The 18458-nt window shown below is 44.0% G+C and overlaps 1 protein-coding gene across 1 annotated transcript in view; it reads left to right on the forward strand.

The window, feature by feature from the left end:
• SPPL3 (signal peptide peptidase like 3) overlaps positions 1-18458 on the forward strand; it is a 1529337-nt gene that overhangs the window by 779375 nt on the left and 731504 nt on the right. The window contains exon 5 of the mRNA XM_044069819.1: positions 17160-17238. Coding sequence (XP_043925754.1) covers positions 17160-17238 — 79 coding nt within the window. The remainder of the gene's footprint in view (positions 1-17159; positions 17239-18458) is intronic.

An 18458-nucleotide genomic window follows, 5' to 3' on the forward strand; every position in this document is an offset into this window, starting at 1 on the left:
TGCCATGTGAGAGCAGTTCCAATGGCAGCAACAGGATTTTTCAGACTCCAGAAAAAGACTTAGGACCTTTCTGCACCTTCCACAGCACAGGCCCTTAGCTATACCTCCTGTTCTCTCTGTGGTGGATGATGCTTTCAATGATGTCTGCTCCGCACCAGATTCTTTACCTCCAGCCCCTGCCAAACCAGACAGATTTTACAGGGTGCCAGACACTCATCACCACCTTTACAAGGCCCCACTTGCAGACCCGGAAACTATATCCCAGGGTCCCAAGGCAGTAGCGACCATAGCACAAAACCCTATTCCTTCAGAAAGGGAAGCAAGGTCATTAGACAGATGGGGCAAAAAGGTCTACACTTCAGCTACTCTCTCAGCTAGAGCTTTAAATTGTCAGTTTCACATGATACAATACCAAGAGTTTATGTTTGATCAGTTAACTAAAAAGCTAACCACTGATGAATCTCTTGATAAGAAATATGTATTAGAAATGGTAAATAACATACAACAGGTTAGTAACCATTCCTTAAAATGTGGCTATGATGCACTGGAGGCTTCATTTAGATCAGCCATGACTGGCACAGTGATAAGAAGGCATGCATGGCTAAAGGAGCAAGCTCTACCGGATCATGTTAAAGCTAAGTTGCTAGATGCTCCTATGGATAAGACAAGTTTGTTTGGTACACCTGCCCAGCAGGTTATGAAGAAAATGGAAGAAAAGGCAAAATCTGTTCAAACTGTTAAAGATTTCTTGCAGGTTCAACCCCAAGGTTTAGCAGGAACTGGCCTGCCAAAATTGGTCCTTTCCTGACTCCACAAGACCTCAAAGGGGCAGGAATAGACGTTCCAGAGGCAGAAACCAATCCAGGGAGGTGCCTACAGAGGACGACAGTGGCAAGGTAACAACAGAGGCACAGACACAACCTCTGCCACTACATCAACTCAACCACAGTGACTTAACCTAAATCCGCCTACCAGGGAACAAATAGCAGCTCCTCTAGGCGGAAAATTAACCTTATTTTCAAAGAACTGGCACTATATAACAAAAGACAAGTGGATTTTACAAACCATAGATCAAGGTTACCGGTTCCACTTCCACACTTTACCAGTCAAAAGAGGAATGCCAAATCTACCTCCAAATCAAAAACACAGGCCCTCCAACAGATAATTCAGTTAGCAAACATGACAGCTGTGGGAAGAGTGCCAACAGCAGAGCAAGGAAAGGGTTCTACTCCAGACTATTCCTAGTTCCAAGAAAGGAAAAAGGTTGGAGACCAATTCTCGACCTGTCCGCCTTAAATACATACATCATTGTCCCAAAATTCAAAATGCTGACCCTACAGCAACTTCTTCCCATGCTGGGCAAGGAGTGTTGGCTGGTAACTCTAGATCTCAAGGAGGCATACCTGCACGTCCCCATTCGACCAATCTGCAGAAGATACCTCAGATTTCTTGCAGGATCAGAGCACTATCAATTTTCAGCATTGCCCTTTGGCTTATCTACTGCGCCCAGAGTATTCACAAAATGCCTGGCATCAGTAATCGCCCATTGCAGACTACAGGAATTCAAATTTACCCATACCTAGACGACTGCCTGCTACAAGGGGACAACAAAAGCAAGCTGACAACAGATTTACAAAGGGTCATTTACTTGCTACAAGCACTGGGATACACAGTCAATCTACAAAAGTCAAGGCTGATACCATCCCAAACAAGGACATTCTTGGGCGCGGAATTGGACACAGTAAAACAGATGGCATTCCTAACAAAGGAAAAACAAAAGAACTCCCTCTTTACTTCTTGGCACTAACAAAACTGAACAAGTTAACAGCAAGAAAAGTACTGCAGGCCTTGGGCTTCATGGCATCATGCATAATCTTGGTTCCACTTGCCAGACTACATATGAGAAAACTACAGTGGTACCTAAAGAATTTATGGTCCCAACACAGACACAGCCTAGAAACAGAAATCCCACTAATTCCATGCTTAAAACAGGAGTTCCTATGGTGGGCTCAGGCATGCCAGTCAAACCCAGGGCTACCCTTTCGCAGATGTCAAGCAAGCCAGACCATCACAACAGACGCTTCAGACCTAGGATGGGGGGCCCACATGCTGGACAAATGCGTGCAAGGATTGTGGACACAGGATCAACTTCACCTGCACATCAACCTAAAAGAAATGCTGGCAGTAAAACTGGCAATCCAAAAGTTCAGACCATTTCTCAAAGAGGGCCAGTTGATAAGGACAGACAACACCACAGTCATGTGGTACATCAACAAACAGGGAGGCACTCATTCATACCCCCTATGCAGAATGACTTTGGAGCTGTGGACCCTAGCACTCAGCTACAACATCCAGTTACAGGCAATATTTGTACCGGGAAAAGAGAATACTCTAGCAGACATATTAAGCAGAACCACATCGGATGCCCACGAATGGAAGCTGCACCCGGACATCTTCAAGACCATCTCAAAGAAATGGGGAATGCCTCAGATAGATCTATTTGCATCACCTACCAATCACCAGCTCAAAAAATTCTGCACAAGGACATTCCACCCACTAGCATGGAAAGTGGATTCGCTCTCCTTCAGCTGGAAAGGCCTAACAGCATATGCATTCCCACCTCTTCCCTTGATACACAAGGTATTACTAAAAATCAAGGAAGAACGTCCAAGGGTAATCCTGATAGCTCCAAACTGGCCAAGACAACACTGGTACCCACTACTGAGGAGCATGTCTCGGAACAATATGTGGCCAATACCCCTGATGCCTTTGATGTTAACTCAGAACAACTACAGCATCATACATCCAAACCTAAAAACGTTTCAACTGACTGCATGGAACATCACATAGCAGCAGCTAATCCAGAACTTTCCCAAAGAGTTAGAGACATTATTCTTGAAGCACACAGACCTTCAACAAGAAGAAACTATGCTGGAAAATGGAAAAGGTTTGTCATTTGGAGTACTGAAAGAGGAAAAGATGTGTCAAACATAGATATGCCTAACATTCTGGAGTACCTAGCCGAACTTCTTCATTCAGGCCTGTCCTACTCCTCCATCAAGATACATGCATCCGCTATTTCAGCAGAATACAGCTTTGATCCACCTGTTTTTTCTCACCCTTTGCTCAGGCAGTTCCTCAGAGGAATCAAGAATGTAAAACCTCCAAGGAAACCACCATTACCAGCTTGGGACTTAAACTTTGTGCTAGAAAAATTGACACTATCACCCTTTGAACCAGCAGCAACAGCAGACCTACAACACCTGTCATGGAAAACTGCTTTCCTACTGGCAATTACTTCAGCAAGGAGGGTTTCAGAACTACAGGCCTTAATGGCAGTGCAACCCTTCCTAATCTTCCACCAAGATAGAGTGTCCATGAGGACTAATCCTACATGTATGCCTAAGGTGGTATCCAGAGTGTCTTTAAACCAGGCAATCCACCTTCCTACCTTCTTTCCCAACCCACAAAACAGAGGGAAAGAATATTGCATACCTTGGATGTACATAGACAGCTACGCTACTACTTGGACAGAACAAAAGTAGCAGAAAGACTGACCAACTTTTGTAGCCTATGCAACAGGAAGGGAAGGAAAAGCTATTTCCAAACAGACAATCTCCAAATGGATAGGAAATTGCATACGATTCTGTTACTCCTTCCATGGAAAACCAATTCCACAGAACATAAGACCTCATTCTACAAGGGCAACAGCCACTACCACAGCCTTCTTACGAGGAGTGGCAACCAAAGACATTATTGAGGCGGCTACTTGGACCTCCGTGCATACATTTGCCAAGCATTATAATTTACCTCTATATTCCAGATCCCGAGCAGGGTTTGCCACTGCTGTACTGCAAGGGATCCTAAACACACCATAATCTAGTTTTATCCTCCTCCCTTGTTGGCTATGGTATTCTACCCAGTTGTTATGACTGCAGATGCATCCATGAAGGACATAGTACAGTTTTGTACCTACCATAAATGTAGATGTCCGAACTGGATAGCATCTGCAGTCAGGATTACCTCCCTCCTTCCCTCTGTGGTACTCCAAGGGTGTTTACCCTCCTAATAGCTAGCTGGTGGGGAGTCTTTATGGTGTATTTGTTTGTATATATGTGCATACATGCTTATTTTTGTGTTTGCCTCTATCTTTTTGGAAACATTGGCATCTATCTAAATTTTAGCCTTCAAGAGGGCTACTGGCATCTGGGGCAAGAAACACTGAGGAAAATGGCGTCGGCTGATGCCTTTATACCCGAAGACCAACAGGGATGACGTCGGGTGAAGTGCGACATCAGCCGAAGCCGGACCCGGACTTTGGAATCCGGCCGACTGAAGGGGCTGCCTGACGACAGGACAACCCAGTTGTTATGACTGCAGATGCTATCCAGTTCGGACATCTACATTTATGGTAGGTACAAAACTGTACTTTTCTCAGGATTTATCAGATACTATCCCCTTAGATGTATCTACTCCTGCACGTGGAGCTGCTAGGCCCCCTGCATCCATGTCAATTAAGGCTTTTGCCAGGGCTAAAGCAGCTAAATCTTCAAAGGCTGTGCCTGCTAAAGCCCTCTCTCACAGGCCTAGCTCTAATACTCAAATGCTTAGTCTAGCAGAGGATCTCATTTCTTTGATCAGGGGAACCCAGTCTCACCCTGACAGGGCCTCTCACCCACCTCCAGAGAAGAGGCTTAGAGCAGAGCCCCCTGAGCCAGTTTCTTCAGATTACTCCTCTGATGATTCAGAAAATACGAATCCTCCAGAAGGCCCTTATTCTCCATATGAGGACTCTGATGCAGAGGATTCCATACCTTCTGCCTCTCCTCCTGAGAAATTTTCTTTTGGGGAAACCTTGCATGCTATGAGGGAACAATTTCAATGGCAGGGCCAGGATTTTTCAGACGCTAGGAAAAGGCTTAGGACCTTTTTACATTTACCACAGCATAGGCCTTTAGCTATTCCTCCAGTACTTACAGTTGTAGATGATGCATTTAATGATGCTTGTACTGCCCCTGACTCACTGCCTCCGGCCCCTGCTAAGCCCGACAGATACTACAGGGTTCCGGACACACATTATCATTTGTATAAGGCTCCTATTGCAGATCCTGAAACTATTTCACAGGGCCCCAAAGCTATAGCAGCTGCCTCTGCCAAAACCCCCCTCCCCTCTGAAAGAGAATCTAGGGCATTGGAGAGATGGGGTAAAAAAGTTTATACTTCTGCTACTCTTTCGGCTAGGGCCTTAAACTGTCAATTCCACATGATTCAGTATCAGGAATTTCTGTTAGATCAGCTCACTAAAAAACTGTCCTCGCCTGAGCCTTTAGACCGCAAGTCCCTTCAGGATTTGGTGCATAACACTCAGCAGGTCAGTAATCATTCCTTAAAATGCGGCTATGATGCACTGGAGGCTTCCTTTAGATCAGCTATGACTGGTACAGTGATCAGAAGGCATGCATGGTTAAAAGAGCAATCCTTACCAGACCATGTAAAGTCAAAGCTTCTAGATGCTCCCATGGAAAAGCACAGTTTGTTTGGTTCCCCTGCACAGCAAGTGTTGAAGAAGGTGGAAGAAAAAGCTAAATCTGTCTAGACAGTCAAGGATTTCTTACAGGTCCAGCCTCCGAGATTTAGTAGGAACTGGCCTTCCAAGAATTGGTCCTTTCCAGACACCACCGGAGCACAGAGAAGCAGAAATGGACGCCCTAGAGGCAGAGGTCAATCCAGAGGTGCCTACAGGGGACGTCAGTGGCAGCCTAACAGCCAGAGAAGTACTGCCACAGATCCAGCCACTACCACTTCCACAGGACAATCACAGTGACTTGGCTCTGAAACCACCTACCAGGGAACAACTGGGAGCACCCTTAGGCGGAAAGCTAGCCTTATTTTCAGTAAATTGGCATTACATTACAGGAGACAAATGGATTTTACAGACAATAGACAAAGGCTACAGGTTTCACTTCCATACTCTTCCAAGGAAGAGAGGAATGCCAAACCTTCCTCCAAACCAAAGGACAAACGCTCTACAGCAAATAGACCACTTACTAAGGATGAGAGCTATAGAAAAGGTACCGGCTATGGAACAAGGACAAGGATTTTATTCAAGACTTTTCCTGGTACCAAGAAAGGAAAACCAATGGAGACCTATCCTCGACCTGTCCGCTTTAAACACATATCTCATTGTTCCAAAATTCAAGATGCTGACCCTACAGCAACTTCTTCCCATGCTGGGCAAGGAGTCTTGGCTGGTGACTCTGGATCTCAAGGAGGCATACCTGCACGTCCCCATACGACCAAATTGCAGAAGATACCTCAGATTTCTTGCAGGATCAGAGCATTATCAATTCTCAGCATTGCCTTTTGGCTTATCTACTGCGCCCAGAGTATTCACGAAATGCCTGGCATCAGTAATTGCTCATTGCAGGCTTCAGGGAATTCAAATTTATCCATACCTGGACGACTGCCTGTTACAAGCGGACAGCAAAGACAAATTAACAAAAGATTTGAAAAAGGTTATTCACCTGCTGCAAGCCCTGGGATACACAGACAACACAAAAAAAGTCAAGGCTGATACCATCCCAAAGGATAACCTTCTTGGGTGCAGAACTGGACACATCAAACCAGATGGCATTCCTCACAGCAGAAAAACAGAAGCAGCTACCACTCTATTTCATGGCATTAACAACGCAGAACCAGCTTACAGCAAGGAAAATCCTGCAAGCCCTGGGTTACATGGCATCCTGCATAATATTAATTCCACATGCCAGACTACATATGAGGAAGTTGCAATGGTACCTGAGGAATTTATGGTCTCAGCACAAGCACAGCCTAGAAACCCAAATTCCAATAATTCCATGCCTGAAGCAAGAATTCCAGTGGTGGGCCCAGGCCTGTCAATTGAACAAAGGACTGCCCTTACACAGGCCTCACCCAAGCCAGACTATCACCACGGACGCCTCAGACCTCGGTTGGGGGGCACACATGGCGGACAAGTGCATACAAGGCTTATGGACTCAAGACCAGATGAACCTACACATAAATCAAAAAGAGATGCTGGCAGTAAAACAGGCAATTCAGACATTCAGACCACTTCTTCAAGAGGGTCATTTGCTGATAAGGACGGACAACACCACAGTTATGTGGTATATCAACAAGCAGGGAGGCACACATTCATATCCTCTATGCCGGATGGCAATGGACCTCTGGAATGTGGCACTGAGCCTCAACATTCAGCTCCAGGCCATATTTGTGCCAGGGAAAGAAAATATACTAGCAGACATCTTAAGCAGAACCACCACGGATGCCCACGAATGGATGCTGCATCCAGACATCTTCAGAACCATCACAAGGAAATGGGGACTGCCAGAAATAGACCTGTTCGCATCCCCACACAACCACCAACTGAAAAAATTCTGCACAAGGACATACCACCCACTTGCTTGGAAGGTGGACTCCCTATCCTTCAGTTGGGAAAACCTGACAGCATATGCATTCCCACCTCTTCCTTTGATGCACAAAGTGCTACTGAAGATCAAAGAAGATCACCTGAGGATCATCTTGATAGCTCCAGACTGGCCGAGACAACATTGGTACCCACTACTGAGGAGTATGTCCCGGGAACACGCATGGCCTCTACCCCTACTACCTCTACTGCTAACACAGAAATCCTGCATCCAAACTTGAAAACACTGCAACTAGCTGCTTGGAACATTATATAAGGCAAAATAACCCAGATTTATCTCAAAGGGTTAAAGACATTATCTTGGAGGCTCGCAGACCCTCAACAAGGAAAACTTATTCAGCAAAATGGAAAAGATATCTCATTTGGAGTGCAACAAAAGGAGTAGATGCATCATTGGCAAACATAGCTAACATCCTGGAATACTTAGCAGAGCTCTTCCACAATGGTCTGTCTTACTCCTCCATTAAGATTCATGCATCAGCAATTTCAGCAGAATACGACATGGATCCTCCAGTCTTTTCTCAACCTCTACTCAGGCAGTTTCTCAGAGGTATTAAAAATGTAAAGCCACCAAGGAAACCACCATTGCCTACATGGGACTTGAACTTTGTGTTAGAAAAGTTGACACTTCCCCCTTTTGAACCAGCAGCAACAGCAGAATTACAGTACTTATCTTGGAAAACTGCATTCCTGCTTGCAATCACTTCAGCTAGAAGGGTTTCTGAATTACAGGCATTAATGGCAGTACAACCCTTCCTTATCTTCCATCAGGATAGAGTGTCCATGAGAACTAATCCTACCTTTATGCCAAAGGTGGTCTCCAGGGTATTAAACCAAGCAATACACCTACCAACATTCTTCCTTCCCCAACCCGCAGAACAGGGGGGAAAGATTGCTGCATACCTTGGATGTACACAGACAATTGCGCTACTACCTGGACAGAACCAAGAACAATAGAAAAACTGACCAGCTTCTGGTAGCATATGCAACAGGAATGGAAGGAAAAGCAATTTCAAAACAAACAATCTCAAAATGGATAGGAAATTGCATTAGATTTTGTTACTCTTTTCATGGAAAGGCAACTCCAGAAAACATCAGACCTCACTCCACAAGGGCTACAGCCACTACTACAGCTTTCTTACGAGGAGTGGCTACCAAAGACATTTTAGAGGCTGCTACTTGGAGCTCCGTGCATACATTTGCCAAGCATTATAATCTACCTTTATACTCCAGATCCCGAGCAGGTTTTGCCACTGCTGTTTTGCAAGGGATCTTAACTACACCATAAACTCTTAGTGCCTCCTTAGTGCCTCCTCCCCAGTTTGGCTATGGTATTCTACCCATTTGTTAGGACTGCAGATGCATCCTTGAAGGACATAGTACAGTTTTGTACCTACCATAAATGTAGATGTCCGAGAGGTATGCATCTGCAGTCAGGATTACCCACCCTCCTTCCCCTCTGTGGTACTCCTAGGCTATTTGCCCATCTTGTAGCTAGCTGGGGGAATCTATTATGGTGTATTTGTTTGTATATATGTATATACATGTTTATTTCTATTTGCTCTCTATTGTTTGGAAACATTTGCATTTATCCAAATTTAGCCTTCCTAGAGGGCACCTGGCATCTGGGGCAAGAAACACTGAGGAAAATGGCGTCGGCTGATGCCTTTATACCCGCTGAACTGCAGCTATGACGTCGGGTGAAGTGCGACATCAGCCGAGGCAAGACCCAGACTTTGGAATCCGGCCGACCGAAGGGCTGCCTGAGGCCAGGACAACCCATTTGTTAGGACTGCAGATGCATACCTCTCGGACATCTACATTTATGGTAGGTACAAAACTGTACTTTGTATGTAAAACCTACTTCAGCTATAAAGGCAAAGACTAAAGCAGCTCGAAAGACAAAAAAACAAGTGCAGCATTCCCCTGGACAGGCCTCCATGCCTAAAAAACAGATTATTAAAATGGCCGAAGACCTTATTACTTTGATTAGGGGTTCCCATCCCCCCTTCTGAAAAGAGGCTTAGGCAAGAGTTAGAATATGAATCTCCAGACCAGGTTTCCATTTCCTCTGATTCCTCCTCTGAACAAAATTATTCTATTCCTCCCTATGAGGATTCTGATGCTGAAGAATCTATTCCTTCAGCCTCTCCTCCTGAGGATTATTCTTTTGGGGAAACACTGCATACTATGAGGGAGCATTTTCACTGGGAGAGCCAAGACAACTCAGAATCCAAGAAAAGGCTTAGATTTCCTTTTATTGCTCCAGCACAGGCCCGTGTCTATTCCACCTGTTTTAGACATTGTAGATGATGTATTTGGAGAGTCCAGTTTTTCTCCAGACTCTCTACCACCAGCTACGGTTAAGCCAGACAGATACTACAGTGTTCCTGATTCACATAAATTTCTCTAAGAACCCTGCAGCAGACCCAGAAACCATCTCACAGGGTCCCAAAGGGGTCAAGGCTTCTATTGCAAAAAACTCTATCCCCTCTGATAGGGATTCTAGAGCCCTAGACAGATGGGGCAGAAAGATTTATACCTCTGCTACCTTGGCTGTTAGAGCCTTAAATTGCCAATTTCATATGCTTAAGTATCAGCAATATCTTGTGTCTTTGCTTAAACAGAAAATGCCAGCAAGTACGGAATGTGCAGGCAACGAAATGCAGGATTTATTGCATGCAGCTGAACAAGTTGGAAAGCATACTTTGCAATGTGGTTTTGGATTCTCTTGAGGCCTCCTGCAAGGCCGCTGTTACAGGTTCTGTCATTAGGAGGCATGCTTGATTAAAAGAACAGAACAGCTTCTGCCCATGTTTGGCAAGAACGCTTGGCTTGTGACTTTAGATCTAAAAGAGGCATACCTGCATGTCCCAATCAGACAAACATGCAGAAGATACCTCAGATTCAAAGCTGGCTCAATGCACTACCAATTCTCTGTACTGCCCTTTGGCTTATCCACTGTGCACAGGGTCTTCACAAAGTGCCTGGCACCAGTAATTGCATTTTGCAGACAGAGGAATACAAATATATCCTTACTTGGACGACTGCCTTATTCAAGCGGAGAACAAGGACATTCTACTACAGCATCTGGCATTTGTAAAAAGATTACTGACAAGTCTAGGGTACACAGTAAACGAAAAGAAATCAAAACTCGTACCCTCTCAAGAGATAATATTCCTGGGTGCAAGCTTAAATACAACTGCCCAGATGGCTTATCTCACGCCAGACAAACACAGACAACTGACTACTTATTTCAACATGTTGGCAGAAAAGACCCAGTTATCTGCAAGAAAAATTCTGCAGGCCTTGGGTTTCATGGCATCCTGCATTCTGCTAATTCCATATGCAGGACTGCATATGAGGAAACTTCAATGGTATCTAAAAAGTGTTTGGACTCAACATTGTCACAGCCTGGAAACAGTAATTACCCTCATTCCCTGCCTGCAACAGGAGTTTCGATGGTGGGCAATAGCCTGTCACGGCAACACGGGACAGCCATTCACCTTACCCACACCCAGGCAGACTTTGACAAGAGATGCATCAGATTACGCCTGGAGGCCCATATAGCAGGAAAATGTATTCAGGGCACATGGTCCGCAAGTCAAATGCATCTACATATCAATCAGAAAGAGATGTTAGCTGTTCACAATGTCCTAACAGCCTTCAAAGATCAGCTTCACCCAGGTCAACTACTAAGTCATGTGGTACATAAACAAGCAGGGAGGCACACATTCCTACCCCCTCTGCAGGCTAGCCATGAACTTGTGGCACACAGCATTGACTTATCAAGTATATCTGCAAGCACAATTCCTGCCAGGAAGGAAAAATACTCTGGCAGACGAATTAAGCAGAAACCTCATGGATCCCCACGAGTGGAAATTGGATCCACAAGTCTTCAGCATGATAACAAGGACCTGGGGATGTCTGGGCATAAACCTATTTGCCTCCCCTCACAATTACCAACTACAAAGATTCTGCACAGGGACTTATCACAAGCAAGCTTGGAAAGTGGATGCACACACTTTCTGTTGGAAAAATCTAACAGTATATGCCTTTCCTCCTCTGCCTCTCCTCCCCAAAGTACTCCTCAAGGTCAGACAAGAGAAACCAAAAATGATACTGATTGCCCCAGACTGGCCCCGCCAGCACTGGTACCCAATCCTAAAGAGTTGGTCTCTGCCCAGCGTGGACATTACCTCAGATGCCTCACTTATTGACCCAACAAGACAGTCAGATACTGCACAGCCAACTCAAAACCTTAAACCTGGCGGTATGGCAGATAATAGGACACCTCTCTCTGAAGCAGTGATGGATGTTATTTTAGAGGCCAGAAGGTCTAGCACCAGAAAATCTTATGCAGACAACATTGTTCCAAATATTCCTCACATTACATTTTACAATACTTAACTGAGATGCTGGATAAAGGCCTTTCTTTTTCATCAATTAAAATTCATGCTTCTGCCATTTCAGCTCATTACAATACAGAACCACTTATTTTTTCACACCCCTTACTAAGGCAGCATCTCAGAGGGGCCAAAAACGTAAGACCTCCAAGGAGAGCACCTATACCTGCATGGGACCTCAACTATGTCTTGGAAAAACGCACACTACCTCCTTTTCAGCCAGCCTCTGCAGCTGACATAAAATTCTTATCCTGGTAAACAGCTCTGCTCCTAGCAATAACCTCCGCTAGAAGAGTCTGAGTTACAGGCACTCATGGCTGTGGAACCGTTTATCATTTTTCATCCAGACAGGGTTTTGCTGAGGACAAACCCTACAGTTATACCTAAGGTAGTGTCCAGTGTGGCCCTTAACCAAACAATTCATTTGCCTACTTTTTATCCAAACCCACAGAATAAGGGTGAGAGAATTCTGCATTCCTTGGACATACACAGACAGCTACGCTTCTACTTGGACAGAACCAAAGTTTTCAGAAAGACTGATCAACTTCTAGTGGCATATGCTGCAGCATCACAAGGAAAGCCCATCTCAAAACATACTATTTCAAAGTGGATAGGCCATTGCATTCATTTCTGTTATTCACAGCATGGCAAATCAGTGCCTAAGGATATTAGGCCTCACTCAACCAGAGCAGCAGCCACTTCAGCAGCCTTTCTTAGAGTAGCAACCAGAGACATCTTAGAGGCTGCAACCTGGAGTTCAGTGCATACTTTTACAAAGCACTATCACCTACCTCTCTACTCTAAAGCCAGGGCAGGCTTTGCCACTGCAGTTCTGCAGGGCCTTATAGCCTCTCCTAATCCTATTTAGCTCCAGCCTCACAACCTTAGCTTTGGGATTCAACCCAATTGTAATGACTGCAACAGTGAAACACGAGCATACTACAGTTGTGTACCTACCATAAATGTAGATGTTCGAGTGTATTCACTGTTGCAGTCTAGGTAAACCTCCCTCCATGCCCCCTTTCCTGTGCTGGAATTTATCTGTACTTCTCTATCCTATACAACCTATGTGGTGTATTTGCTTGTAGATGAAGGAAAAATTTGTTTTATGTACATGCATGCTTATTGGCATAAATTAGCTTTACTTTTGTATTGTTTAGTAGCACTTTGTATTGCCTACTTATTTGGGGGCACCTGACATCTGGGGCAAGAAAAACTGAAGAAAATGGCGTCGTCTGCATCTTTTATACCCCTGGCACACTGACATCAGGGAAGAGGTGACAGCAACTGACCCGGACCTAGACTTTGGAACACAGGCCGACTGCGGGTAGCCTGCCAACGGGATAACCCAATTGTAATGACTGCAACAATGAATACACTCGAACATCTACATGGTAGGTACATAACTGTACTTTCTCTGCACTGCCCTTTGGCTTATCTACTGCACCTAGTGTATTCACAGAGTGCCTAGCTCCAGTTATTGCATTTTGCAGGTAAAGAAATATTCAAATATACCCATACCTGGACGATTGTCTAATTCAGGCCGAAAGCCAGGACATACTTTTTAATCATCTGGCCTTTGTAAAAAGGGTTCTAACTTGTCTGGGGTACACCGTAAATGAAAAGAAATCACACCTGGTTCCCTGTCAACAAATTATATTCCTGGGAGAAATCTTGAATACAACTTCCCAGATGGCTTGCCTCACGCCAGAAAAGCAAATTCATTTGACAACCTACTTCAAACAAGTGGCCACAAAAACCCTGCTATCTGCAAGACAAATACTGCAAGCCTTGGGGTTCATGGCCTCCTGCATTAGTCTAATTCCATATACAAGATTGCATATGAGGATACTACAGTGGTATCTAAAAAGCCGATGGTGTCAACTTTCTCAAGACCTAGAAACAATGATTCCTATCATACCTTGCCTACGTCTAGAGTTTTTTTGGTGGGCAGAGGCCAGCCAATAAAACAAGGGACTAAGTTTCACAGCACCCCCTGCCGGCCAAACCCTAACAGATGCATCTGACTATGCATGGGAGGCTCACCTGGCAGGGAAGTGCATTCAGGGCAAATGGAACCCAAGTCAAATGCACCTGAATATCAATCAAAAAGCAATGTTAGCTGTACAGAATGCTCTGACAGCCTTCAAGGACCATATTCTTCCAGGACAACTAATGGTAAAGACGGACACCACCACTGTTGTGGCACATAAGCAGGGAGTACACATTCTTACCCCCTCTGCTGACTAGCCATGACATTGTGGAACACATCCTTGAGCTAACAAGTGCACCTACAAGCTCAATTCCTGCCAGGAAAATTAAATACACTGGCAGACGGACTAAGCAGAAACCTCATGGACCCACACGAGTGGAAACTGGAACCATGGATTTTCAACATGTTGACAAGCAAATGGGGGGAGCCCAGAGATAGACCTGTTTGCATCTCCCCAGAACCACCAATTGGACACATTTTGCACAAGGACTCCCCACAAACAAGCCTGGAAAGTGGGTGCTCTGAACTTCAGCTGGAAAAACCTATCAGTCTATGCCCCCCCCCCCGCTCTCCAAAGTACTACTAAAAATCAAACAGGACAAACCAAGGATGATTTTGATTGCTCCAGACTGGCCGTGCCAACACTGGTACCCCCTCCTGCGCAGTGTCACAGTTATCCCCATGGCACCAGCCTCAGACTCCTTCCCTGCTGTCTCAGCAGGAGAACCAGATTCTGCACCCTCAGCTTCTAACACTGAAACTTGCAGCCTGGCTAATTACTTATTCTCTCTCTTATCCCTCAGCAAACCTGTGATGGATATCATTTTACAGGCAAGGAGGCCTAGTACTAGAAAATCTTATGCTGAAAAATGGAAAAGATTCTGTGCCTGGAACCAATCTCAAGGGATGAGCACAGCAGCGCCCAATTTACCTCAGATTTTACAATACTTAACTGGGATGCTTCACAAGGGCCTGTCTTTTTTCTCCATTAAAATCCACACCTCAGCCATCTCAGCTCATTATAACACAGACCCTCCCATCTTCTCTCATCCACTGCTCAAGCAGTTCCTCAGAGGGGCCAAAAATTTGAGACCACCCAGGAGAGCTCCATCTCCAGCCTGGGACCTTAACTTTGTCTTGGAGAAACTCACTCTGCCTCCTTTTGAGCCAGCTGCTACTGCAGACTTAAAATTTCTTTCTTGAAAAACAGCTTTCCTTTTTAGCAATCACTTCAGCTAGAAGGGTATCTTGAGTTACAGGCCCTTATGGCTGTGGAGCCTTTCATCATCTTTCATGTGGACAGGGTGTCCCTCAGAACCGATCCATCCTTCATGCCCAAGGTGGTATCCAGTGTGGCTCTTAATTAGTCCATTAATTTGCTAACCACCTTTCCCAAGCCACAGAATAAAGGGGAACAGATACTGCATTCCTTAGATGTGCACAGACAAAGTAGATTCTATTTGGACAGGACTAAATCTCAAAGGAAATCTGAACTGCTGGTGGCATTTGCTGCAGGGGCAGAGGGAAAGGCTATTTCAAAGCAAACCATTTCTAAATGGATAAACCATTGCATTAATTTCTGCTATAAGTACCATGGAAAACCTATCCCCCAGGGGATCAGACCTCACTCCACCAGGGCCGTATCTACCTCCACAGCCTTTCTCAGAGGCGTCCCTATCAGGGACATCCTAGAAGCTGCTACCTGGAGTTTTGTACATACTTTCACCAAGCATTATCATTTGCCAATTTTCTCTAACTCCAGAGCTGGCTTTGTCACTGCAGTCTTGCAGGACCCTGTAGCTGGCCCTAATGCTCCCTAATGCTATCTAAATTCCTCCTCCCAACCATAGCTTGGGAATCTACCCAAGTGTAATGACTGCAACAGTGAAACACGAAGAACATAGTACAGTTGTGTACACTTACCATAAATGTAGATGTTCGAGTGTATTCACTGGTGCAGTCCTGGTTACCCTCCCTCCAGCCCCCTAACTTCTTTTGGCTATACCTCTGCTTTTCTTTACTATGCTTAAAAGCCTTTTTGGTGCATTTCTTTTTTGTTGGAGGTATATCTTTTTACTTTTATATTTAATTGCTTCCCATTAGGGGGGCACCTGATATCTGGGGCAAGAAAAACTGATATAATGGCGTCTGCTGCAGGTTTTATACCCCTGACGTCATAAAAGAAGGGACAGCAACCGATGCAGGACCTAAGACTTTGTTAATCAGGCTGACTGAGGGCTACCTGCTAGCAGAATGGGGAGGATGGCCTAATGATTAAGGTATTTGCCTTACAAACACAAGGTGCAGGGTTTGAGTCTCACAAGGGATAATCAGCTAGGCTTAAAATGGCTCGCAAGGGCAGTTAGCTTAGTACTAGTACTAATCTAATAACCCAACTGTAATGACTGCAAAAGTGAATGCATTCAAACATCTACATTTATGGTAAGTGGACACAACTGTACTTTCTGACATCACAGAATAACAGTCTAATCCTTCTAGTTCCTTGCTATTCCTAAAAGAGAAAACAATCCTAAGATAACTTACATAAAAAGAGGGCTGTGAGTTGGATGATCAAGACAAAAATGTTCAATGATCTCTGATCCTCCCTGTTTAAATTGAAATTGCAGTTCTGATGAACATTACATCATTCTTTCACTTTCTTGGTGTTCCCAGGCTAACAGAAACTGCATCTACATTCTTTTACACTTAGGCAGAAACCGGGGCAGTAAAATACATTTGCATGTTTAAATCTAGCAGTCTTAACTCTTGGTTAAAACAATAAAAAGAATGTGCTAGCCCAGACGGAATGACTCCGAATCTTTAACTTCAAAGGACAGCATGAAGTAATTTTAATTTCAAAGGACAGGAAGAAATGCTAGACTTGGCTTTCTTTACAGCAGATGGCAATGTTGCTACATTGTTTTAAGTTCAACATTTCACAGCATATTCTTTCATTTAAGAAAACAAGTTTGTATTTCAACATTCATATTTACAAATGATAGAGTTATTTATAAAATTCTATCTGGCTAGGCTGGCAGCCTTCACAGTTACATAAATACAATGTTGTATTGTGTAGGTTGTTTGTTACATTTAGTTATTGCTTTCTATTTGTAATTCAGATTGCCGCTGTGACTTTGTATTTTGGCTGAGATTGTAATAGAGGTCCGCAAGGACTTACTCACAGGACCGGAGTACTAGATTAAATATGTAATGCAACCAAATTGCTCAAAGTATGCTTACAGGAAGTATTGAGTAAATCATGTACTTAAAACACTAATATTTTTTTTTCTTTTAGTGCTTGCAACAATAGCCTTTGCCTTTCTGCTTCTGCCAATGTGCCAGTATTTAACCAGACCGTGTTCACCTCAGAACAAGTAAGCAAATTTAGTTTTAATTTGTAAGTACTTGTTTTAGGATTGTTTTCCAGTACTGTTGTTAGGCAGACATGTTTGAAGCTTTATCTAGTGATGTTTCATCTACAGGGGGCTTGGTCTACGGGAAACTGAGTTCTGCTGCATTTGTGTGGACAATCTTTTTCCACAGTTCAGTGTCCTCAGTGGATCTCTGGAATGGAGAACTGTTAGGTGGGCTTTTATTTGCAGTGTGACCTGTTTATAGTTTTTGGACCTTTTAATCGCCTGCATTTAATCTTTCTGCAGGTTCCAAGAATCAAGTCAGGAGTGCTACTGTATGTAAACTTGAAGTGTGCCAAGCCTATGATTGCCATTTTTCCAGTTATGACATGCCTGTTAAGAACAGGCATGTCTTAAACAGTTTTGTCTGTAAATGCATTCTGTTAAGTCTTAGTGTTAACTTGGTTTCCTATTTCCTTATTTGATGGAAGGATCACAACTTAATTGGATTTGGTACCCAACAACCTGAAGCTTACAGAGTTGGAATCTCTAGGACTAACCAGTTACACAGGTTGGGGTAATTTGAGTGGCTGCCTAAAGCTCCCTCTACTTCCCCATTTGATCAGGAAGGAATTTACATTTTAACAGCACTACTTATGAACTGTAGGCTCTTAGTGTGCTGGCACAGATGGTCTTGTTTTTTGCTTGTCTGCTTTTGTTCGGGCTGCCATTGTGCTTTTAAGACCTTTAAATGCCTTCTACTTGTGTTAATACAAAAATGACTTTGCCAGTGTCGTATAATAACAGGTTGTTTAAAATGTAGACTGTAGTGGAGTCAGGGTGAGTTTGATGTTTTTACAGGCCATTACTCCAAGGTACAACAGTGTACAAGTAGGAAGGGGGTGGGAGACAGCAAAAATACATTAATGTCATTCCAATTTGCAGGGCTCTCAGTCAAATCTCACAGGAGAGTCCTTAGTACTTTGCCTCATTAGAAACATCTATTTTATTCCTTCCTTATCCTGTCTTAACAGTAAGCCAGTATTGCTGCATGCTGACAAGTTGTTTTGGAAAAAAAAATACAAAATAAACTACTAAAATAGAAAAAAACTGCTTCAGAAAGCAACCAGTAGTTTTTAAGTGCATAAAGCCCTTTTCGTTCAATAAAATCAAGCTTCTTCAGATGCAACCATTCAAAGTACAAGTTTCAGTTAAATAAAATACCAGGAAGTGCTTGAGCC

Source organism: Protopterus annectens, chromosome 4.part0, assembly GCF_019279795.1.
Source record: "Protopterus annectens isolate FY-2018-M chromosome 4.part0, PAN1.0, whole genome shotgun sequence".
In the NCBI taxonomy this organism is placed as follows: domain Eukaryota; kingdom Metazoa; phylum Chordata; order Ceratodontiformes; family Protopteridae; genus Protopterus; species Protopterus annectens.